At 38.0% G+C, this 26,688-nt stretch overlaps 1 protein-coding gene across 1 annotated transcript in view; it reads right to left on the bottom strand.

Annotated features, from left to right (window-relative positions):
- The window catches only part of LOC136875910 (serine-rich adhesin for platelets), a 171,235-nt gene that overhangs the window by 56,649 nt on the left and 87,898 nt on the right, over positions 1–26,688 (bottom strand). The window contains exons 9-10 of the mRNA XM_067149529.2: positions 14,093–14,251; positions 3,535–3,668 (exon numbers count right to left, since the gene is read on the bottom strand). Coding sequence (XP_067005630.2) covers positions 3,535–3,668; positions 14,093–14,251 — 293 coding nt within the window. The remainder of the gene's footprint in view (positions 1–3,534; positions 3,669–14,092; positions 14,252–26,688) is intronic.

Here is a 26,688-nt window from a genome sequence, read left to right as displayed (position 1 = left end):
GGGGTAGTGTAGTCTGTGACCCTAGATGTAACTTGGATTTGACAAATATGTGATGATTCAGTTGCCTTAGTATCACTAATTCCCCTTATAGGCATTGAGTGCCGACTCAATTCAATCCCTAAGCGATCTGCCAAACGCCTGGACACGAAATGCATTTGAGACGCACTATCAAGTAGAGCTCGGCACTGATGTGCATTCCCACGTTTGTCTGTGACCACTACGAGAGCTGCTGACAATAGAACTTCTACATGAGTATAGTTGCTCTTCACAGCACAGTAGGTTTGCTGCTGAGTCTGGTTGGTTTCTGATGTAGTAGAAGCATTGTAGGATGTACTCTGCTCCTTGTGCAACAGAGTATGATGTCTATTATTGTAGATTCGACAATTTCCTGAACTACACTCCTTTAAAGTATGATTAGCACCCAGACAGTTAAAGCAAAGTTTACACTTCCTGGTGAAATCTATTCTATTTCCAGCGCTGGCTTCACGAAACTTAGGGCATTTTGTTGGGGTGTGAGAAGCCTTACAAAACTCACAGTGAGTTGCTGTTGTGACAAAGGACTTCTTACTGCTCTTATCACCACCATGTTTGGATACGACCTGTTGCTTGTCGCTTTGGTGTTTTTCGGGGTTGATTAGCTCCAGAGTTTGACAACAATTCTCCAAGAAAGCTACTAACTCCTTCACGCGAGGGAACTTCTTATCTGAGGATTTAACTTCCTACTGTTTTCTTAGACCGAGGCTGATTCGATCTAGCACTAAGCGAGATAAAATTTCATGCAGAGGCACATCTATTTCCACTACTTCAATAGCACTCAGGTTGCTCAGCAGTTGATTTAGCAACACTCTTAAATCCTTAGCTGATTCTGTTTTAACCGACGGAAGATCTAGCAGTTGCTTAACGTGTAGGTCTACAATCAATTTGGGGTTATTATATCTCTGAAAGATTAATTCCCAAGCTATCTTGAAATTGCTTTCAGTGACAGGCAAGCTTCCAATTAATTTATGAGGTTCTCTCGATAAGCATGATAGTAGGTAATAGTACCTCTGTATGTCTGTTAAGGCATGATTATTAATTACTAGGCTCTGGAAGGTATCTCGAAAATGAATAAATTCAGAAATAATTCCTGTAAATTTTGGCAGTGAAATTGTAGGGAGTCTTATTTCATGCATGCTACTGGTATTTGAAGAACTAGATACAGCGGGGGAAGTTGCATTTGAATTTGCATTCAACAGAGTTTCCATCTTAGATTCTATTTCTAGGATGAGTTCTTCAGTGGATTCCCTATCTGCATCATGAACTTCTTCGGTATCGCTAATTTCTAACTGGGTTTGAACATCGTTGTATTCCTCCTTACTTGAACATAGCAGCCTTTGCCTAAATCGAATATCATTCAGATTTGAGCCTTCATTAAATGTACTGACAAAACTAGCTATACGCTTTTTACGAGACTTAATAACTGCTCTCTTTTTTATGAGACCTTTTCGCTCGACAGGATCCATGGTGAAAGATAACAAGAAATAATGGATATATTATAAAGGACTGGGAATGCCAGACTACTTACAGATCAGGGCTGAAAACCAAAGAGCACTGCGCGGTTGGGCTGCACTCTGGTGGTCACTTCTGGAACTACTGCTACGGATCTGGATTACTACTCCTTGGAATCTCCACCCATTGGGTTGGCAAAACTGTATTCGTCCGCGCAAGATGGCGGCAACACACGCTTCAATGTCGAAGTTTAAAATGAATGAGAAATGTATTAGAACTCAGTTAATCACATCACAAGTCACAGTGTTTCATGTAGAAAATGGTTGTGAATCACATACACGGCACGTTAGTTGAAGTCACTCATTTGCACCTTACTGCGCAGTACTTAGCATGTGGGTGGTTGTAAGTTTGGCGGTAAAACGAACACATTCGTACTTCACAAATGTAAACACTTGTAAATAAACTGTAATCACTAATAGGCCTAAATGCGCAGATTATGAGATGTAATATCGTCACTGAATCACATAGGATTAATTTTATACCATTCCCTCATTACATATTCCAAGGCACAGTTGAACAGCAGTGGTGACAAGCAATCTCCTTGTCTTAAGCCTGTTTTTATGATGAATGGCTCAGAGAATTGATTTAGTGTTGGTACAGGTGAGTTCTATCAATTTGATTAATTTTGGATGACGCCCAAAATTTCTTAAAATTTTCAACATTGAAGGTCTATGGATACAGTCGTAAGCTTTTTTAAAGTCCACGAAGGTTATTGCAAGAGGTTTGTTTTGCTTCTTGTAATATGCTATGGCTAATTTTAAAGGGATGATTTGTTCTGCACAGCTTCTCCAAGGTCTGAAGCCTCCTTGGTATTCACCTAATTCTTCCTCTACCGAGCTCGATAGCTGCAGTCGCTTAAGTGCGGCCAGTATTCAGTAATCGGGAGATAGTGGGTTCGAGCCCCACTGTCGGCAGCCCTGAAGATGGTTTTCTGTGGTTTCCCATTTTCACACCAGGCAAATGCCGGGGCTGTACCTTAATTAAGGCCACGGCCGCTTCCTTTCACTTCCTAGACCTTTCCCATCCCGTCGTCGCCATTCACTTTATAACATGAGGCAATACATTATACGAGGACATAATATGCAAAAGCTGCCAAGTCCAATTTCTGAGATTTTGAAAGCTTTATATGCCATTATGTGCGCAATGAAGAATTCTTTTATATTTTATTATTCATAAGAAAAACTTCTATACAGATATCTTAATAAAACTTCTATTTAACTTACTTTAATTAATACATGGATATACAGCCCATATTTAATATCTTATGGCCATGTAATATCTGAATATACTTCTGACAAACTATGATGCTAACAAGTTACAAAACTATCTCTCAGTTATCCAAAAATGTACCTGTCACTTTACTGACAAAGCTAAGCTACGTGTAATGAAATTATTGTGTCGCCTTAACAAAAGTATGCACTATACTGTTCCTATCACGAGCCACAGGCTCATGGGACCTTTTGTCACCAACAAATAAATACCATTATCATTGCAAACCAAAGTTGTACATTTCATTTTATTTTCTCATTATGCTTTGTCCACTGTGGCAACCATTAACGCAAAAGGAGTTGCGAATATGCTCAGAGAGAGAGAGAGAGAGAAAGAGAGAGAAAGGGAGAGAGAGAGAGAGAGAGAGAGAGGAGGGGGGGGGGAGGGGGTAGGGTCCAATTTTCAAAAACATTAACTTGGATATCTTCTAATGTTATGTGTATTTCAAACCACAAGAAATTGACTTTTCATTTCAAAAATCCCATATGCAAACTGGCTGGGAACCAACCATGCAGCCTTGAAGACAAGCCAATACAATTTAGCACTCATGACCTGCTAACGATGAATAGAGAGAATATTTCTTATAAGGAGAACGAGATATAAAGACATTTCTAAATAACAAGCCTTTGTAACATTTTAGTAACTAGAATCATCACAAGCAAAAATGTAACTGAAAAAACCCTCACACAAAAGAGAATAAATACAATTTCGCCAAACCTCTGGATTATTTTCCTCCTGCACGGATGGCAGCAACAAACTACGCCTATGTGACCGCCTGCGATGCACATTTGAACCAATAGTATCTTCTTCATTTACACTCCCATCTCCAACAGATTCAGACTCTGAATGATCTACAATTAGAGGAAATACATTTTACACAATCTAACACAATATATCAAGTACAATTTCAGTTACTGGGAAAATACTTTTTACAAGTAGAAATAAAACAAAGATTTTCAGGAAACATACCCCATGGAATCATATACCATAACCATGATATTGATATATATAAATAAAGTACAATTTAATAATGTAAAATCATGAGGTTAAATTATGCACAATGTTTCCAACAGCTTATCAAACCAACATTCATATTTATGATCCAGCATGTGTGTAACAAGATGGAAGGATACATTACTGTCCTCCATGCTTAGCTCTATCACTTATTGTTGATAAAAATATTATGTGTACTCAAGTTTGGAGGATGTTAATAAAATGACCAATAGGCATATAGAAAATCCAATAGCACCATCGTTTTTCTCATTTCAGTTCAGGTTAGGTCATGTAGGTTTATTTTTTTGATTCATATTTTAATATATTCTATCAGAGGTAGAACACAAAAAGACATTTTAAGACACTGTTTCTCCAAAACCCTTCATCTGATCCAATCGAAATTTTAACACAATATACATTGGGATATTTTATACACTATTTATAAATTTCAGAATTTTATGTTCCCAAGAAAAAGTTACCAATTTTGTAAGATTTTTCCTCAGCTTGGGGTGGTTACAAAATTGTGTTCTTGGCTACGTCCTGACCTTTATATGTTGTGTTTGAGTCATTAGTCCATAGACTGAGTTGATGCAAACCTCGCTGCCATTCTACCCTGTGCTAATCAACTCATTTCTACATAACTACTGCATCCTACAGCTGATCTAATCTGCTTGTAATATTCGTAACTTGGTCTACCCACACCGTTCTTACCACCTACACTTCCCTCAAAACCCAACTGAACAAATCCTGGTTGTCTTAAGAAGTGTCCTGTCATTCGATCTAGCCTTGCCAAATCATTTTCCTTTCACCAATTCAATTCTGTATCACTTCAATCGTGATTCAATCTACCATGTCACCTTCAGCATTCTTCTGTAAAACCACATTTCCAAAGCTTCTGTTCACCTTCTTTCTGAGCGTGTCATCAGGTTAAATGAAATTATAATGGTCATGAGTGATAATAATGTTAGCATTGTTCATGAGGAATATGCAAAGTGTGCTCAACTATAGTGTAATTTTATTTGTAAAATGGTACGGCCTGCAGGTCATACTTTTGATTTTGGAAGCATGTGTCATGGGTTACAATGCATTCTGATAAATATGGAGCGCGTATTGAGATATATTTCAATATTTAAGGAATAATAATTTATCAACACTCAATGACCACGTGTCAGAGAATTTAATCAGTGCTAATCCAGGCGAAGTGCATCTTCTGAATAACATTGTGATTTCTCAAGATATGACTGTTGTACTGTCAAGATAATGTTCAGTTAAGTGATCATCTGAGTTCTATCATGAATCACGTCAGTTTGTTGTGGATATTGAAGTTAATGAAGGTCATCAGTCTATGCCATTCAACCTTCTTCCAATGATAATAATCATAAATAAAAATAAGGCCTAGGATCCAAGTGTAAATTTGCACATAAAAATTCACGTGCTGAACACGTAGTCAGACTAAGAACCACATTTCAAGAAATAGCATTGCAAAATATTACTAACTACATCACTCTCATATCACGCACACACAGGATACTCGAATTTTGTAGAGAAATTCTCGCACTTGCTGTGAGTAGAGCCTTAGTAATAGCTACTCGCTGATTGTATTCCCTGTGAGTAGCTTTTTGTGCAGACTTTACAACTTCTTTCCATCCAACTGTTTTAGTTTTCTTCTTCATAAAGTTTGGATATCGTTTTACCATTCTGTACACGACTTTACTCGTCAAGAGTGAATTATGAACTGACAGTTACTTGTTGTTTCGTTTGATATATATATTACTACTGCCTACTTTATTATTCAGTTACCATGAAGATTATAAAGCAGCAAGACTAACAATGATACACCTCATCACACTATCGGCACAAAGCCACGTCTTGTTACAAAGAATACACCACGCTTAGGTGCTATTCATGAAAACGGCTGAACGTTGATTTCGTTTGCATCAGCAAACACAAGTCTATCTTTGCAAAAGGATACACCCCTAAGCGGAGCACAGAAATTTTTCAAATCAGGAGTGTTAAGCTTACTAATCCAATTACGTATTTACTTCATGATCTCACAGGACAACCTACTGAAGGAGGATTCTGCATCAAAGAACTGCAGAAAAGAGTATATTCGGATCAGTATTTAATCGAACGTGTTATTCGACGTCTGCCTGTTAGTGATATAGTGCCACATTTCTTACCTAGTTCTGGTACAACTACAAAAAGATGTCATGGAATGTTGTTTACTTTTACTATTTAATGTATCATATCTGGTCCATCGGGATGTGGGAAGACAAATCTTTTATTCACACTCATTACCTCTTTAAATGGCATACACTTCAAGAATATTTACCTTTTCGCTAAGTCACTCTATCAACCGCTATATACTATTTTACAAATTGTAATGCATGATCTGGTTAAAGATGGATGGAAATATTTTCGATTTAATGCACATGAGGAAGTACCATCACCGGATGATGTGCTTCCCAATTCTCTTATGATCTTCGACGATGTAAGAGAGGCAACTTAAAGGGTCCACGTTTTCAATACAAATAAATGTTAAAATGGTTAAATTACAACATTCTTACTTGGAACTACTTTCAACGCTATTTAGCGTCATCTTCAGCCAAAACTTGAGAAATAGGCATAGGTGAATACATGCAAACATATACATTACTAAATGTTACAGCATTATGAAAAAATAAGAGTAAAAATAGTAACATAAAATAGTGAATCACAAGTCCGGAACTTGTCAGTTATCAAAACAGTCCACGAAGGGTGAATCAAAACTGTACGAACACAAGTTAGAACTCAACAAACACAATCCCTGGGACACTGGGACTAAAATTTTGGCAAAATATATGAAAAATATTGATTTTCAGTTTTTTCCATATTAATACACCCCTAACCCCTGCAGAGAAGATAGCAGTGTTTTTATCCAAATTCCGCCATTTTTAAAGCTCTAGCGTAGCTTTTAAATGCCTGGCCTGCAGTCCTTTAAACGCCCACTTTCGTTCGACTCATGATCAGCGCACATTAGTGGTGTATTCAAGCAGATTTCATGATGTCATTTCATAGCAATAATTCGAAAAGGCCTCCTACATCTGTCCGTCAGCATTGTGCTGCTTTCTAGTGGAGGAAGTAGGCACTTTTACTATGTAAACTATATAAGAAATACAAAAGTTTGAAAAACTGAATGGAAATTACAGGTGTTGTGGCCTTGTATAATACATTGAGTATATTTTTATACCTATTTTCAAAGACAATGATTACTTATTAAAGAAATATTTATTAGTTTCAACATTATTTATGACTATTTCCGTACATACTATGTGCAAATCTTGTTTGTTTACAAACAAGTTGTTTTCGAGTTTGATTGTGTTGAGGTGTGCGAGTATTTTCTACTATTGTTTGGTGCTGTTCTGTGGTAAAATGCATACAATAAGTTCTCGGTGGCGTAAGCCAAAATCCAAAAGTAGGAGAAAATAAGAAATTTCTTTGAGATTATTAGCTGCTCGGTGGAAATCAGCTGGCAATACATTATTTTAAAAAATTGCTTTTTTTCTCTGTTTCACTTCTTCAGGCATTCAAAATGTTACATGCATCACAAATCTTATGACATTGCTTTCAAAATTTGCATGTATTATCTTCATTGCAATGACTATAAACCTGCGGATCGATTTTTGGATTGCACTTTTGGTCCGGCTGCAAAAAGTTTTCAAACTAAAAAAATCGAAGATTTTTTGTAGAATAAAACTTGGATATGAAAAAAAATTATTTCTTCATACTCATTAAAGCAATTTAAAAACGAATCCGTAGGATTCTTCCAATTTAATTAGTGCAATAGAATATTCCCTAAAAGTTACACTATCTTGATTGGTTTAATGCGGCAGACCTTTATAAATCTTGAATAATTTGCGCATGAAAATGTATAAAATAATTAATATTTCAAGAACTAATCCACTTGCAATGCTCAAATTTCCCACAGTAGTTTACGTTATGACTATTCATAAGCATATAAAATTTCAAAGCTGTACCTCAGTTTATATAGAATTTGGAAATTTCAGTCCCAGTGTCCCTTAAAAAAACATATAACACACCAAAAAAACATATAACACACCAAAACCCCGTGGAAGTTCGAGATAAACTTGGCAGTTAAAGATTCAAATTTTTTCAGACACTCTTCTACTGAATATCGCCTGCCACGAGTGTAGTACAAACATAAGTTAGGACTCAACAAACACAATCTTCTCAAAAATGCACATAACATTTTTAAAAACTTAGGATTGAGAAGAACTTGGCAGTTAAGGATTGAAATTTGTAGTCACTTTTCACTAAATGTCACTTTAAAACAAGCCGTGAAGGGTAAAATAAAATTGTATAAACACGAGTTAGGACTCACTAAACACAATTTTTCGAAATACATGTAACATATTCAAACTTCGTGTAAGTTCAAGATGAACTTGGCAGTTAAAGATTCAAATTTGTAGTCACCTATTCATGAAATGTCACTGGTACGAGTGTAGTACAAACATGAGTTACGACACAAAATACCTCTCTTACGTTCTCAGTTCAATACGAACAAAAAATGAAATTCTTAGATTTAAATCTTTGACAATGTCGCAATAGAACAGCGAAACGTTATTCGTGCATACTTTAGTATGGGACGACATAAATATGCTAATTGCATCTATTTATGCTAAACCTATTCTCGTGTGCCTAAGCAGTTGATACGCGACAACGCAAATATTACCGTGCTTTTTCGGCAAGATGAGCGTAACATGTGGCATGTGTGTTTGTTCTTCTTCCTTTTTTTTTTACAAGTTGCTTTACGTCGCACCGACACAGACAGGTCTTATGGCAACGAGGGGGGAGGAAACGGCTAGAAGCGGGAAGGAAGCGGCCTGGTGAAAATGGGAAATTACTGAAAAAGCGGCATGTGTATGATGATCAATGACTTTAAACGTATGTGTGCTACAAGCTGGTCATCACATCGTTACGGCTTTTTGGTTATTGATAAAGAAATTGATGTTCAGTATGGACGATATCGCATGGGTTTTGATCATTTTGTATGCATCAATACAGAGTTAGTATCCAGTTGATCAAAAACCACCATCATGTCAACATCCAGGAAAGAGATTACAAAACGTATAATCCATGCTCGAAACATTATTAGACAAACCTTTGAAGAGCTTAAACATATTCAAACAGACATTGATTTACTTTTGAAAATGCAACTAGGTACACCACTGAAAGAAATGTTTTATTCTACTTCATTGCCCCAGTTTACTGCAAGTTTTGTTTCTATGCAATCATCTTGTAATAAAAAGAAGCATGAACAAGAAAAGCATGAAGAAGAAGAAAAGCATAAAGAAGAAAAGCAGGATGAGGAAGAGGAGAAGCAGAATAGGGATGAAGAAGAGAATGAGGAAGAAAATCTTAACAATACTCCACCATCTAAGACAGTTAAGTTTTTAACTACAGATGTTATTGCTGAAACACCTACTTCATCAACACAAGATCTACCTTCTTTGTCTGAGATTATGTTATTGCTGAAACACCTACTGCATCAACACAAGATCTACCTTCTTTGTCTGAGGTTATGATCACGCCAGAGTATCGTAATCATTTAAGACTTTTATTCGAAATACCTATGGATCACTCTTTGCTCCTTATAGAAAAACTCTTTACAGGACAAACTGGCACAATCTACGGTATTGGCTATGAAGATGACTATTTCTGGATAGGTAATGCAAATATTAAGATTAATGGCAACAGACTCATCGTAAAAGGTGTTACCTATAAAAAAACTAAAGGACTCTTAGAACTCCTTTTCTCACAAATACCTGACAAGGATATAATTTTACAAGATGATCTTAAATATAAAGCAATACATTTTGCTACTGATGCAACACGACGTAATTACAAGAGGACAGAAGCTGTAAATGCAAATAAGAGTTACAAGTATTGAGAGTTTATTTCTAAGCTGTTTCCGTCACATCAACCTACTGCATGTGGTCTTAATGTTATCTACAAGCCTTTGTTGCCATATGTAGATGTAAGATACTGGAATGACCCTAACTTACTTGTTGAATGATTGCAACTTCTAAGAGCTTCGCAAGATACTGGTCACATAGGTCACGAATCAGAAATTCTAGAAATAGAGAGAAATGTGGGTATTATTCAGTAATGGCTAGTCAAGATAAGACCTTGCCTGTACAGATAAGCATCGCACACGAGTTACATAAACCAGTACGTCGCACCTACTGTCACAGACGCGTTATTACACGCGGAAAAGATGATCTCTGGCAAGCTGACTTAGTAGAAATGATTCAAATGATTCCATATGCCTCTAGCAATAAGGGGTATAAGTATCTACTTACTGTCATAGATGTGTACTCTAAGCATGCTTTTGCACAAATTGTGCGTTCTAAGACATTAGCTCACGTCGAAGACGCATTTAAACATATTGTGAACAATCGAAATGTTGCCCAAGTCTTCTTCAAACCGATCAAGGTAAAGAGGTTTACAAAAAGGATTTTTCTTCTTACCTCAAATTACTTGGTATTCATCACTACTCTACGTAAAGCAATCTCAAGGCAAGTGTTGTAGAACGCTTTTATCGTACACTCAAAACAAGGATGTGGCGAGATTTTACAGCTCAAGGTTCTTATCGTTTGATTGAACTGTCACCTGACTCGTGTCTACCTACAACGATACACCTCATTACACTACTGCCACAAAGCCACATCTTGTTACAAAGAATACACAGCGCTTAGGTGCTATTCATCTTATAATCAAATCGGCTGAACATTGATTTTGTTTGCATCAGCAAAAAGTCTATCTTTGCAAAAGGATACACCCCTAACTGGAGCACAGAAATTTTTTCAAATCGGGAGTGTTAAGCTTACTAATCCAGTTATGTATTTACTTCGTGATCTCAAAGGACAGCCTATTGAAGGAGGATTCTGCATCGAAGAACTGCAGAAAAGAAATATCCTGATCAGTATTTAATTGAACGTGTTATTCGATGTTGTGGAAATAAACTCTATGACAAATGGCTTGGTTTTAACTTCAATAACTTCAATTCATGGATTAATGAAGAGGATGTACGTTAAATCTGAGTTTTTTTATTCTCGAACCTCTACTTCTCCTTTCTTCTGCGGCATAAGACAAGATTAAACTTGCAAGTACATTATTACTACTAGTTTATTTTGAACATGCTGTAGGGGTAGGATTAATATTAAAATCAAACAACACCAGCATTATGTTTTACGAATCGTATTTATTCTAGTATATATATATATATATATATTTCTTTCTTTAAGTAAATCAATTCCATCCTTTCTTACATAAATTATTTCTACTGCCTTCGCTGTTTAATGCCACCACCCAGTAACAGTTTTCCTTTCATTGCACCAACAATGACAAGTGCTGCTATCTTCTCAGCAACTGTAGCATTAGGTGACGACACACGCTGATAGCTTTACGATACAGATTTTCATCAGCTACATATCTTAGTTCAGAATTGTTTTGACAATAAGCAATGTCATGCTCTTTGCAGGCAGCAACTAACATATTAATACCAGGATCACTACGTGCCAAGCGAACGTCAAGTTGATTTCCAGGAAGATGAAGCTCAAAAGGAAGAAGATCAATCACCTTATTGATGAGTCCATGCCCAGCATGCTTTCTCACCTTTCTCCCAGTACGTTTCTTCACCTTTTTCTGCGACAACTTGCTTACTATTTTCACAACCATTATAAGTGTTTATAAGCTTAGACAAGTCGTTAGTTTTAGGTCCGTGATACAGTTTAATGAGTTGACATGTACGGCACTGTCTCACTGAAGGTCTCCCAGCTAATCTCACTTGTTCATGATGTAAACTACATGTTTGAAGCTCTGACAAAACAGGACCTTGAGTCCACTCCAGAGGCACCTTATCCCAGATCATCTTTACAGCATTCGCAGCTACACTGACCAAAAATGCCTTTGGGAATGCTTTCAACTCTTCTTCAGTAAAAGTGTTTAGTATTTTTTGAGGCATAAAACTTTACAATTGTCCTTTCAACTGCATTACAGTTAGTATCAGATAGAAATACTTGATGTCTTTACCCTACAAATGTTTCTTTCACACTGACGTCATTTTAACACTGCAATTTACATATGTTGTTCACCTGCTGGCATGCACTGCAACACAACCATTCAAAGAACATGCACACATGGCATAAAGGCTGTTTATTTGTTTCTCCACTATGCACCTTGTGAAGAGTTTTAAATGATGAACATCCTAATTCATGCATGTCGATAATTTCACATGTTAATGGTAGATAAGCAACCGTTCCTTCTTTTCACAACCCTTTAAAAAACAAGATCTGCTCTACACAAATGATTCCTTGTTCTTCCCACTGCAGAACTGAATTTTATTCTATCTATTGTGTCTGCTTTTTGACTTCATCTGTTTGCAAACAGTAAGGGAAAGATGGGCTAAATACTAAACTAATGAGTTTTGACGCCCACAACACTGTGCAATCCAACACAGTCAGCTCCTTGAACACAAATTTGTTGACGTTCACTTCAAAGCCTTGTACATCAACTATTAATGTTCTTGTCATGATAGAATAAAGCGTTCTACTCTCTATCACTCTATCTCAGAGACTAAAGAAAAACTCACACCTATAACATCTATACAGGTTTGAGTTCACTAGTGGGTAACCTTGATAAAGAACAAGTCTAAACATGCATATAACCATGTTGACATAATCGCTGCATGTTAAAACGGAATTTTTAAATCGCCCGTGCTTATTACGTCACAGCTCTGTCACTACTCCAAGGGGGGACTAGGCTAGATGAGGAGGAGGAGAAGGGAATGACAACTGACCATAAAACTGGGCCCAAGATGGCGACTGTGTACTTAGGCCCTCAAAAATGGCGTCTGTAAGGAGGGAAGGGTATCTCTCCATAAAACTCAGCCAAGATGGCGATAGTGTAGTTAGGCCGCTCCAAAATGGCGACTGGAAGGGCATCTGACCGTAAAACTGGGCCCTGTGTAGTTAGGCCCCTCTAAGATGGTGTCGGGAAGGGCATTTGACCATAAAACTAGGTTAGGCCATATGTGCCCCCTCTGGTGGGAGGATCAAAATGGCGACGGGAATGGCATCTAACCGTAAAACTGGGCCAAAGACGGCGACGGTGTAGTTATGCCCCTCCAAAATGGCAACTGGAAGGGCATCTGACAGTAAAACTGGGCCCCACGTAGTCAGGCCCCTACAAGATGGCATTGGGAAGGACATCTGGCTATAAAACTAGGTTAGGCCATATGTGCCCCCTCTGGTGGGAGAATCAAAATGGCGACGGGAATGGCATCTGACCGTAAAACTGGACTCAAAATGGCGACAGTGTAGTTAGGCCCCTCCAAAATGTCGCCGAGAAGGGCATCTGACCATAAAACTAGGCTCTGTGTAGTCAGGCACCTCCATGAGGTTAGGCGTCCTATCCTATGTGAATCTTCATTGCCCTACTACTCAAGATGGAGTCGGCAAAATCTGCGAATTGCCATTGTCATACTACCCAAGATGGCTTCGGGAAGGGCATCTGGTCGTAAAAGTGAGGTTGGCTTGTTCTCTTACGCAAATCCACACTGCCCAGTACTCAAGATAGAGGTTAGGCCCTTCCAAGATGGCGACTGTAAGGTTAGGCTTGCTCTCATATGTAAAATCTGTGTCGGGAACGGCATCTGGCTGCAAAAGTTAGGTTAGGCCCCTCCAAGATGGCGACTGTGAGGTTAGGCTTGCTCTCTTATGCAAAATCTGGTAGGGACAGAATGTATGCATGCTAGCGGTTAATGACCTTGGGTGCTGACTCATCACAAAAAATGCTGACTCTTTTTTGTTTTAGAACATACTACTCATGATACATATTTACGGTAATTTGGTTCTGATAGACATTTTTTATTGTGTGTAGACCATGTTAATTACTGAGCTTTCATAATTTGATTAATTCTTTCTTGCCATGTGGGTTTCTCATCCAAGCTGTATGTTACAATTTCTCCTAGGTATTTAAATTGTTTCACTATTTTTACTTTACTGCTACTTACTGTTATGTGGTTTATTACTAGTGGATATGCTACCATTCTCTCAGTCTTTTTGAATGATATCTAGATTTTTTGTGTGTGTGTGTGCTATACTGATGAAGATACTCTCATATTCAAATATTATATAGTGTAAATAAGACTTTGTCCAAGCAGTCATACTGATTATGCTTCACATTTCAATCCCTATCATGGAAAAGGTAATAGACTAACCTTTACTATGCACAATCTTAGGAACTGGAGACGACACCAATGCCTGCTGTGCTCGCTGGAAGGATCTCCGCCGTGGCTTAGAGGCATACCCCGACTGACTGGATCCAGGAGAGTGAAGAGCTTGACTCTGGGAACTTGCCATTGAACTTGCCATGGAAGCTATAATATACAATATGTACAAAAATATCACTAAACAAAAACAATGCTACTCGCAAGCACACATAACCCACTCATGCAAGCCACACATCCAATGTCTATATATCGCCACCACTATTCAAACTGGTAAAAAACAACTCAATCATCTTATCTACTGAAGGATCAGCAAAGTATGCCCTTTTCTTCCCTGTTTACCGTATTTACTCATGCATTAGACCCCCACCCCTGGCTTTTCGAGATGAAGAAAATGAAAAAAATAAATCTTGCATACAAGAAATTACAGAAAGTTAAAATGTGCATTTCCTTGCTTCTATGGATACAACCGATACAGAAATACCATCCTTTTTAAATTCCGAGCAATGTACAGACAAAACTCTTATTTTATATATAGATGTTGGACATTTGCTGATAAAGGTTCATAAGCAACGAACTCTCGTTGCGCAATGCTGTATCTATGACCGGTCTTATATCTTGTTACGACCGCAACGCTATTTGCCGTAATCGATAACAAATATTGATTTTTATCAACTGCCTTAGAGATTGCAGAACTGAATACACATACTTTCGATACACAGTGTGTACCGCTTTGTGTACATTTGTATGGAGAATATACAGTGCCATCAAGCAAATGAGAAGGAAACTACAATAGTCAATTTCTCAGAAGCATTTAAACATTAATTGGAGAACTCTTCACATGTCATTTCGCAATTTTTCATACCAAGTGGGGTACATTTAATGATTATTTGTGCAATTCGTGCAATAAATCAGATTTCGCAATATTTTGCAAGTTCATTTTGCTAAAATACGGTACTTTTAGTACCTGGAAAGTTATATATAGGCAAGAAAGAAAATATAAAAAAACTTGTGCGTATCATTATTACAAAAAAATACGGCCCCTAATGATAGAATATCCAGGGTTAAGAAAAGATTACAGGTCTTATGGGCTTTTAGTTCTATTGGTGTTTCCCCCTTTAGTTCCAAATGTACATAAGAATTATAATGAAGCCTTATCAAAATCTATTATTTCCCTTATGAAACAAGCATTGGCTGTGCCACACGATTCTGAAGAAGACATTCAATCAGTATGATATCTTTTGAGTTTATTCTTTTAAATATTACATGTGTGGCTCACAATACGGAACAGCCGGCCATGTTTGTCAGATAATGCCAGAATTCAGTGTGAAGTGGCAGGAATATGTACAGTAGTGAACACGTGGTATAACTCAACTCAACTATTGCGAATTACAATGGGTTAGGTCAGCGTGGCATGTTTCCAGTTTTGCTTGTGTCACTCATTACAATGATTGCTTGTGATGATGCAGTGTATTGCTTTTCGTGTATTAAGAGTTAGCAGTTCATTTCTAAAATAGAATTCATGAACAATACACCGTATTCCACTTCTGACAAAATCATCGTATTTAATGAGTCTGGAATTAACTTTTTCTGGGATTTTGAAGTGGCCCTTCGTTGGCTTCCTTCCTTATTTTGAAGAAGGAAGATCTTGTAATTCCTAAAACCATCGCGGCTTTGTCTACTACCCAGCTTCAACTCATTCTGGATGCTTTGTTTTCAAATATGAAAACGTTATTAACCACCATCAGCTGTTTCTCAAGCAGTGTGTAAAGGGAAGAGATAAAAATTCCACCTTTGCCTTGAAATCTCCATGTTGCTGATAATGTAGATTAATTTGTTTTTAAATTATATTTATTTTTTACTGTATGTGTCTGTGATTGTGTGTTTTCGCATTCACATATGTATAGGACATTCGGTATTCTGTATTGTATGTCATGGAAGAATATTTATTGTAGTTTGTAATGAACATAAAGCTCTTGCACCTGTTGTCAATTACGAGTAAATTTATCTGAAGTGAGCTGTAGGATACATTGTGGATAGAGAGATGTCTTGCTGTCACCAATCTGTTAACGGAGCTTCCTATGTTGTAACCATACAATATTTGTCTTTAGAGTGAAATGTTTCTGGAGACTAATGAATTCAGCACTCGGGTCCCTTAAAGAAACAGCGATCATGAAACATTCTCAGATATAAGAAACAAGACTAGATACAATCACTTCAGGGTTCTGGACACACATGATATTTACGTTGTTATTATTATCATTATTATTTAGTTTGCATCTCTACATGTTCAAACTCTTCCTCTATTTCAAATGATACAGTCACTGGAGTGATATCCTGAGAAACATTCAACGATAAGAAATTTTATTAATGACTGGAGAAAATCGGGCATTTATGTTACAGTATAACCCCAATTTTGCATTACCTCGATTTAATGTAAACCAGCATTTAACGGAAGAAATTTCCAGTCACAAAAATTATTCCATAAGGGCAATGCAATTTTATATTCAATTTAATGTAATTCACAATAGGGCAAAACCCGCATTTAGCGTTAAGGAAATGTTAAACTTCTCAAATATTTATTTCTATTCGTTTTGGTTATGGAACATTAACTCTTTCTGGTCTAGCTCGCAGCGGCCGAAATTATGCTCAGTCCGCGTTGAGGTGCATAGCCCGTAGTAAGGTTTGACAATTCACTAAAAATGGTTACATCGTGTTTTTTCATGTATTAGTTACAAGAGTATTTATGCAGATGGCAGTATTATATGTCTAAGTCAGAGAATTTATGATATTTTCGATCAACATGTATTAGTAGATGTTGACACTCAGTGAGCTCTAAGACATGGCTTCTCGCGGCAAACATGTGCTTGACGAAAGTGATATTTTCAATATTTTATGATATATTATAAGTTTATGTGCAAATGGACATATTATTGACGAATGAATTCGAAACAATTTCTTAAATTTCATTATAATTGGAGTTTGTTTTACGGCCTAGCGCATTTTTCTGCGTATTTCAAATTTGCGTGAATGCGTAAGACTGTTTACATATTAGTAATGTTGTCTGTTTAGAAGACTGTATTTTCTTTTTCTCAGAAGTCTTTTGTGGTAAATGGAACAATATTTTTATATTTGAGTAACTTTTGATGAAATTTATCAATTAAAATAAAATTTCATAAGAGCTACCATTTTCATTATCATAATTACTATTATTATGAAAAATTATTATTTTTATATTGTACTCATTATTGTTTTGTAATTGCAATGCACATTTTATGTTAGCAAAATAGGGTAAATATAACAGTATTTCAGAAAACTGTACTTGCTTAGTTATCCGTCAGACTTTTATTCCATTCGCAAAACATGGTATAATATATAACCAATTTTAAAATCTCAATTGATAGTGAATCGATCTTCACCGAGCCTGAGGTCTGCTCACAACTCCGACTCGTCAGGATAATATGTTTTCGATTAACTGTAATACTATCTCTCTCTTTCCTAGTGTTTATCCCAAAGTATGGGGTTCGCTGCTTTGCCACGCCTCCTCCATTTCGTCCTATTGCTGACATCTTCAGGTTTTAAACCAACATCGTGCATGTCGGCCTTGATATTGTCAGTCCACCGCTTTAAAGGAGTTCCACATGGTCGTGTTCCTCCCGGATCAACTTGGAGAGCTGTTTTAGCAACTGAGCCATCCTGCCTTCTCACAACGTGATCGTACCAGCGGAGACTAGCTTCCCTCACTTTCTCCACAATTGGGGTGACGCTAAGCCTTTGTCAAACATCTTCATTTCTTATGTGGTCACATCGAGTCAGTCCAAGAGTCCATTGAAGCATCCTCATTTCCATTGTATGAAGAGTCTGCTCGTGATTTTTTGTAATTGGACGACATTCTGCCCCGTAAATAGCTGCTGGGCGTACCATGGTCTTGTAAACTTTTGCCTTTAGATGGTGACGCATCTTTTTATCGCAGAGGACTCTGGTGACTTGTCTCCACTTGAGCCAGGCTACATTTACTCGCGCTCGGGTGTCAAAAGTGGCATCACAGTTCGAAGTGACAACTGACCCTAGGTATTTAAAATGCATGGTTTTCTGAAAGTCTTGATTATTGATCCTTACGGTCCCACTAGTTTGGCGGCCACATTCTAGGTATTCGGTTTTCTGGGTGTTGAGGCGCAGACCATTCTCAGCTAATTTGTCACTCCAAGTTTGTGTCTGGCGTTGGAGTCCAAGGCGTGTTTGTTGGGCAAGTACCACATCATCCGCATAAAGAAGGGTCCAGGGATGCGATGTCTGTATGTCAGCTGTTGCTGTATCCAAGCAGAGGATAAATAATAAAGGCGACAGAGCTGAGCCCTGATGTACACCCACGATGATATCAAAAGGCGGAGGGAGAGATTCCAACTGGACTCCAGACCGGACCACACTAGTTGTATTATGATACATACGTTGTACCCAGCTTACATAGGCTTCCGGGACTTCAGAGCTCGCCAGATGAGGTCAATGAGGAACTCGGTTCAAATACTTTTTCTAGGTCCAGAAATGCCATGTGTACACTCTTCTGCCCCTCTCTATGTTTTTCCATCAATAGACGTGTGGCATGGATGGCATCGATTGTGCTGCAGCCCTTTACAAATCCACACTGGTTGGATGTTACTGTGACAATGTTTCTGAGCCTGCTGTCCAGCACTCGTTCAAATATCTTCAGTGTATGGCAGACAAGTCGAACAGGGTGGTATGTTGAGCAGTCGCTCATGTCTCCTTTACCCTTCCAGATTAGGACTGTCATGCTAGTTGTCCATGCACGGGGAAGTTTGTTCTCGATGATGATCTGGTTGAAGAGTGCGGCAAGGAATTCTGCAGCGGGCTTGCCAAGAATTTTCCAGATTTCTGCTGGTATGTCATCTGGGCCAGTTGCTTTACCATTCTTCATTTTCTTTATGGTAATGATTATTTCCTCTGCCATAATCAAAGGCACAGGTCCATAGACGGGATCAGAGCTTGCAATCGGTGGATGATCAAATTCTTTGTTGCTGATATCTGCAAAATAGTCTGACCATCGTTGAAGGATAGCTTGTTGGTCTCGTAGTAATTTGTTGTCAGCTCCCTTGATATGCATGGCGTATATAATATCCTGGGTTGGACGGTTACGGGACTTTGCAAGGCGATAAACGTTATTTTCTCCTGCTGGTGTGTCAAGCTGGTCGTACAGATCCTGGTAACAATGATCTTTTACAGCAGCCACTGCTCTTTTCGCTGCTGATTTCAGCACTTTATATCTCTGAAGGTCAGTATCCAGGCGTGTCTTCCACCAAGTCTTAAAGGCTACCTTTTCTTCTCCTTGATAGCTTGTAGGACTTCATCAACCCACCACCTAGTTTGTTTATCAATGTATTTTCGCCCGGGTTTTGTTTTTCTCAGAGTTACTGTTGCTGCCTGATGTATCTGTTTTACAGCATCTTTCCACATGCCCTCAACTGACTGGTCAGGCTTCACTAAGAAGTTGGTTAATGCTGTTTTCATTTCTTTCTTGTAGACATTCATTTTCCACCACTTAATATGCTCAAGTCCAGTTTTAGGTGTCTTAGAATGTTCGACAGTTTTTCGAATATCCAGAACAAGCAAGCGGTGTTGAGGGGCAATGCTGTTATATGGGATCACTTTGGTATCACAACCATCTTCAGATCTTGTTGTCGAACCATCCAGTATCGATCTGAGTTGCATGACCTCCACTGGTATATCATCCAGTAATCGATCCGAGTTGCATGACCTCCAATGGTATATGTAGCTAGATGAGTTATCCTTTTCTTGAAAAATGTGTTGGTCACGACTACGTCATGAGTCTCTGCACAATGAAGTATACGGCATCCCTCATCGTTTTGCGTGCCAAGACCATATCCTCCATGATATTGCCTGTATACATCCTGTTGAGATCCGACATGACTATTTAAGTCTCCTCCAAGGAAAATGAACTCATCTGGAGGAATTATTCCAAGATGGTCATCAAGACTCTTCCAGAATTCATCCTTCTCATCTTCCGTGCATCCAGTTTGAGGTGCATAGCAAGATATGATATGGATAGTTATTGATGCTAAATCAACCTTGATAGACATGAGCCTATCCGACACTCTGACAACACTTGTGATGTTGTTGCGGTAGCGTAAGCCAACCACTATTGCCACACCATTCGATGTTGTGCTGGTGCCATGATAGACGAGTTTGTAGTCATCTCCAATTTCTTTTGCCTTGGAACCTCTCCACTTAGTCTCCTGTACGCAGGCAATACACACGTCTGTTCTTCAACATTTCTGCTAGCTCACGATGTCGACCAGTCAACGTTCCAATATTTAGTGTAGCAAATCTTACTCTTAATTGCCCTTGTTGGACTGACTTCTTTAACCTACCCTGTCCATGGGAAGGTAACCCTTGCAAACTTCTCACGTCACTCGAGTGCAAGTGGCGCACGTCGCTTCGGGCGAATGCCTTAGCATGTTCCGAATTTCGAGAAGACGTAGCCACAGATGCGACGAAGACTACCTCAACCAGCTGGTCGCTTAGCCTGTCATTAAGGGCATTTTATACCTACTGCCAGGTGATACTTAGGCCGCCCATAATATGGAGAACAGACGCCATTCACAGTCGTTCCACTGGAGTACAGACGCTGCTGATTTTCCCGTTTTAAAGATGGTTTACTTAGATAGGGCATGGATGTAATTAAACAATACAGATTCTGTGGTCTAGTGTAGAGTTCCTATATGAATCGTGGTTTCTAATGCAATTATGTTAAATCGGACAAGACGGCTGACATTTAGGGCAAGAATTTATAGACAGATGAAATAAATTGCAATCGAAAGTCGCTTTCGATTACAATATGGTCGTTAAAATTCAATATTCAAAATAAATTGCCTTCTAGTGTTATCTATGGGACCATTGTAGGAAATCCAAAATGGCTTCCACTTAGGGCATAAAACTTTCACAAATATAACACCAATAACAGCAAATAAAAATCATAGAACTACTAGACAACACAAACACTAGGTCAGCACATCAAAAGAAGCTGCAAACACCCTCTAGAAACCACAACAGAGAGACAATTCTTGCATATAGATCGATATATTATGCAACACAACTTCACTACAACGCCATCGTCGCCAACTTATGATGTTCCTCTTGTAATACTATTTACTGAAAAAAAAAAAAATAATGTGATACTTCTCCTTCTCAAGATATAGCGGTGTGCGTAGCTAATTTCAGAGGTTAGGTTATGTACTTTTGTGTTTTGTTAAATTTTAGAAAGGCTGTTCCCGTGTAAATTTATAGTGAAAATATTATTTTACAGGGAGCTTGAAATATGTTTTCATAATACGTGCGCGGTAAACCTAGGTTAGGTGATGCCGTTTGAAGTCAAAAAATGGAAATGTTTGCCGCAAGCCTCAGAAGTGATGCTATTACAATTTTAAAGAATGAAACTGAATATGCCTGTTCAGACTATGGGAATTAGAAAATACGTGCTAATGAGTAAGCCACTGCTTCAAAAATATCCACAAATATGTTTAAACAAACCAATTGCTGTTTCATACCGATTTTAATGTGTTTTTGTGCGAGTTTGGTATCTTTCCAGACTTTTATGAAAAATCACATGTAACATTAAAAGAACAACCTTAAACCGAAGGAGGTTTTGCATTCATTGACAAAAATCTATCAAAATGAAGCACAAACCGTAACTACAGTACAGTGTGTAGGGTAGATATCTCCTTGTTTTATTGCTGTCACTGTGTAAATAATGTAGGTTGGTACAATTTATGTTTATACAGGCAAAGATTTCTGAAAAAGGTGTGCTTTCTACTGAAACCTCGATTAAGGTTAAAAAAAATCAGGTCCGTGTAAAAACGTTAAATAGGGGCTATACTGTATTATTATAATATCTACACATAGTGTTGCAAGAGCTGTATAATGTTATGTCGTCACTGTACTCCACAAGAAGTGTCCGAGCCGTGGTGATAAAGGGACTATGGCATCAGTGGAATGCAGTAAGCCATAAAGCCTGTAGTTTTTTCTTAACTACGGATGCTCTATAGCTGATTTACCTATCCTTAGCAAAATTACCCTTAAGAATAAGTGGTTCATAGATAAAATACAAAGGAAAAGGTGGACCTTTTAAAGTTAAAAACTTCATAATGGTCCGTAATGAACTGAGAATAACAATAATGAAAGTAAATTTAAGAGGTCCCCCTTTTCAATACAAAACAATTTTGTTGCTCTGCTTAAGTCACAACATGTTTATTTCGGTACCGGTTTCGACACTGGGTGTCATCAGCCGATCTTATAAAGAGGGCCAGAGAACAAATTACACAAGAAAATATGCACACATAGAATACAGGTCCTTAGCAAAATTACCCTTAAGAATAAGTGGTTCATAGATAAAATACAAAGGAAAAGGTGGACCTTATAAATTTACTTTTATTATTGTTGGTTCACATACTACAAAATTAATCGAATAATTACCGGTAATGATATTAAATAGCTGTCTGGAGGGCATGCAATCCACCGTTACAGTTGTCTTGCCAGTTTCATACATTTCCGTCTCCCCCTTATTGCTTTCACCATTGTGGATAAAATCTATTGGTTCACCATTGTGATTCCTATAACCAAGAGTTAGCCACGAAATAGAAATTTTCACTGGCCAACAGGGCCAATGGAAATTCATCAGTTGCACTGCCTGCTAAACCATATTTTAATGTTCGAATTGGCTTAAAGTCTGCCTTGTACAAGATATTAATATTAATCAGAGAGTTTTACACACGTCATGTATACCAAATGTTCAATTAAACATTTAATGAAAATGCCTTAGAGTAACAACAGAACAAACATCAATGTGCATCTTGGGAGGCTAGATTTGAGCTAGCAACCACATTTCCAGCAATGCAATTCATCAAGAATGGCTCAGACGAGATGGGGACTACAACCCGAGATATGCATCGCGCCTCGTAGCTAGTACAAGCTCTGTTTTGGATAAATACTACGTCACCACGATACACAAAGTGACATGCTCTTCACATTGTGGCAAGCAGTGTTCTAACTCATTGAGTTGGGTTACCTCATATGCATGGTATTAAAGCACAGACTGTTCATTGGACTGGACCATAAGCCACTATTTTGACTCATTTTCTCATTTGTGAATTGTATGTTACATTTCCTTACTCACTATGAATGTACTACCTTTTAACTATTGCTCTGACTTTATACCTATAACCTTTATGATGGTTCTGTAAGATGACATTAAACAACTCTTGTGGTCCACGTCATTTTGGTTACTTCTTTGATTTTTTTCCTAGCCTGAATTTCATTCTATACGGAGATGTATAATCATACTATAAATCACACCAACATGAGAATCCCTAATTCTTGTTATGCCATTCGCTGGTATAAGCAGAATAAATTCAACTTCCTCTTTAGTTGCTTTTGTGAAGCCTTGCCTATTGCTTTTAAAACCTCTCCTATTTGAGTTGTGATTCTTGGTCCATCATCATCACGGAACCGATCCAGCGTGCTGGGTAAGGTGGTGTTGAACAAGTTTTCGCCATCATTGTCTGTCCAGAGATGCCTCCTCTTTCACCACTGACTCCCAATTCCCTCCTCTTCTCCCCACATCCTCTCTCAGCTGGTATAGCCATCAATTCCTAGATCTTTCCACTGGCCTTATTCGTTCAATCCTTCTTTCTAGGCATGCACGTGTTCTTGTGCCAGGCATTCGCTTTATATGTCCATACCATGTTAGTCTCAAAGTCCTTAGCTTCTCTTCTATAGAGTATACTCTCAGTTCCATTCTGATTTCACTGTTCCTTACATGGTCCTTGTGTGTTCTTTGGACGGTAGTTTGTAGAAACTTCATCTCACATGCCTACAGTTTACTAACTTCTCTCTCTTTCAGTGTACATATTTCTGGACTGTATGTGAGAATGGACACAAAGTATAACTTATACAGAATCATCTTGGTTCTCATGAGCACATTGTTCTCCTAAAGTAGACATTAGGGTGTAGAAGTTGAAACTGCTAACAACTCTCTTAACTACAGTAGAAGTCCGCTATAGCGAGTACGGCATATAACGAGAACTCCATTATAGCGACAACATTTTTCTGTCCCTTCAAAATTCCTATATTAAACTGTGTATTGTCCTTTGGTTACAGCGAGAACCCTATCACTGGCGCATCCGTTATTACGAGCGATTAAACGCGCGTTATTTTTTCCGCTACTGATATTTATGCACCCCAGCGATGATATTGCATGCGATCGATTAGCTTCGGCATCGTTTCCTCGCTATGTGCACTAGCGATTTATCTCGTCTACATTCGAAGGCGATGTCGGAGTCGATTAGTAATATTCGTCGACAGTTGTTCCGTAAAGAAAATTCAAAATGAAAGAGAACATATTTTTGTAATAAATGTATAAATAACGTGTCCGATAACGGTTGTTAACTCGTTAAAATTAAGGCTGACTAAACGACCGCTTAATTTTGAGGCTAAATACTGCAATTAAGTAAGAATGGGATACACCTTGAGATATGGCAGAGTGCTTAATTGATTTCAGAGGTTAGTTTATATTTTGTCGCATCTGGTTAAATTACGGAAAGGCTATTATGAAAATTTATAGCGAGAAAGTTATAGTTTCTCTACTGGCGCTTGAAGTGTGTTTTCATCATACGTATAGTACAGTTAAGTTAGGATACGTAACGCTGTTCGAATAAGAATACAGAAACGGTTGCAACAAAATGCTATCGATCATCTTCGGTACGGTATAGTTTTCTCACTTTGTGCATTTGCGAGCTCTCTCGTTGACATTCAAAGTCGATGTTGGAGTTTATTAGTAATACCCATTGACTGCTGTTCTCCAAAAAGAAAATGAAAATGAAAGAGGAAAACACCTTTTTGTAATAAATGCGTAAATAACGTGGCCGATAGCAGTTGTGAACTCGTTAAAAATAAAGACTGAAGTAAACGATACCTTAATTTTAATGTTATATATGGAAATTAAGTAAGAATGTGATACACCTGAAGATATGGCAGAGTATATCACTGATTTCAGAGGATATTTCATATCTTCTCGCGTCTAGTTACGACTATTTACACGTAAATTTTTCATGAGGAGGTTATTTCTCTACATGTGTTTCAAATATGTTTTCATGATAGGCTACATATACGGTTAGGTTAGGTGACGCTGTTTGAAGAAGAAAGCTGAGGTGTTTGCCATAGAAATCTTTGGAGTGATACCGTATTTCTCTGAATCCAAGACTTTTTTTTCTCCTCAGAATCTCATGCGAAAACTCAAGGGTTGTTGCATTCGCGGCCTAACAGTAAGTTAATGGATACCACTGGCGACTACCGCGGTAACCACGCTGCTTCTTTTCACACGTGCACAGAACTCGTTGACAATAAACGACCGCCTCTTTACCACACATCGCTAGCCGCGACAACCGGTTGTACAGAGCCTGTGTGTTTCTCAAACCTGCAGAATGACATCAAAGCATGCGACCCTTTGAATTCTTAGAAAAGCCATGGCTACTCAGTGGCAGAGTCATAACGCGTCTATTGTACTTGACGCTTAGTAAAATTAAGGTTTATAGACAGCAGAAATATTTTCGCGATGGATAGTCGTATTGTAAAGATACGTGGAAAAGGTATTGCCGGCAAATTTTCAACGGGTTCTAGTCGATATTATGATGCCAATAGATGAAATTGTGAGGTATGTGCACAAAAAACGTAAGGGCGCAATGGCCATACCGTGGCACAATAAACTCGTTCGTTGACTTTCAACGTTCGCGATTAGGCCAATATGTCCCTAGCCGCTGAATTTGGGCGAACCCGACAAGCGAAATGTGCATGTAGCGGCAGCCGGTTATATCTGACGCTGCGTAAAAGTAACAGTTTTATAGACAGCAAGAATAATTTCCTAATGGATCGTTGTATTGTAGAGACGCATGGAATAGGTATTGCCGGAAAATTTTCAACGAGTTCTCTTCGGTATTATGATGCCAATGTTGAGTTAATGGTCCTTAAACCCGCGGAAATAAATAGTTGTGCAGCCGCCAAAAATAAAGAAATACGGCACGACGAAAGTCAATGTTCGGCGTCTAAAATTAGTCTAAAAATGCGTAGGCCTACTGTAAGACAAGGCATTCATATGATTTTACAAACTTCTTTTTGAGCCCGATTTATATTTTTTGAAGGAAAAAGTGGGGTTCTTCTTGGATTCTGAGATACACGGTACTATATTTTTTCAGAACGAATTTAAACATACATTTTCACGTAGTATCGGATTATGAAAAATAACAAACAAGTAAGCCGAAGTGTGGATATCATCTACGAAAATGCAAGTTTTGAACAAACTGATTGCCGTTTCATACCGATGTTAAAGTGCATGAAGAGTTTTCCGACTTTTATACAAAAATCGGATATAACGACAATCCATTATAGCGAGTAAATTTTTCGCTGTTATGAATTCTCGCTATAACGGACTTCTACTGTATTTCTTTATATGCAGTCACCCTGCTGGAAATCATGCTGCCTACATATTTGAATACCCATGCACA

The sequence above is a fragment of the Anabrus simplex genome, chromosome 6, assembly GCF_040414725.1.
Source record: "Anabrus simplex isolate iqAnaSimp1 chromosome 6, ASM4041472v1, whole genome shotgun sequence".
Taxonomy (NCBI): domain Eukaryota; kingdom Metazoa; phylum Arthropoda; class Insecta; order Orthoptera; family Tettigoniidae; genus Anabrus; species Anabrus simplex.
Note: the sequence above shows the minus strand (reverse complement) of the source record. Positions and strands in the feature narration are given on the sequence as shown.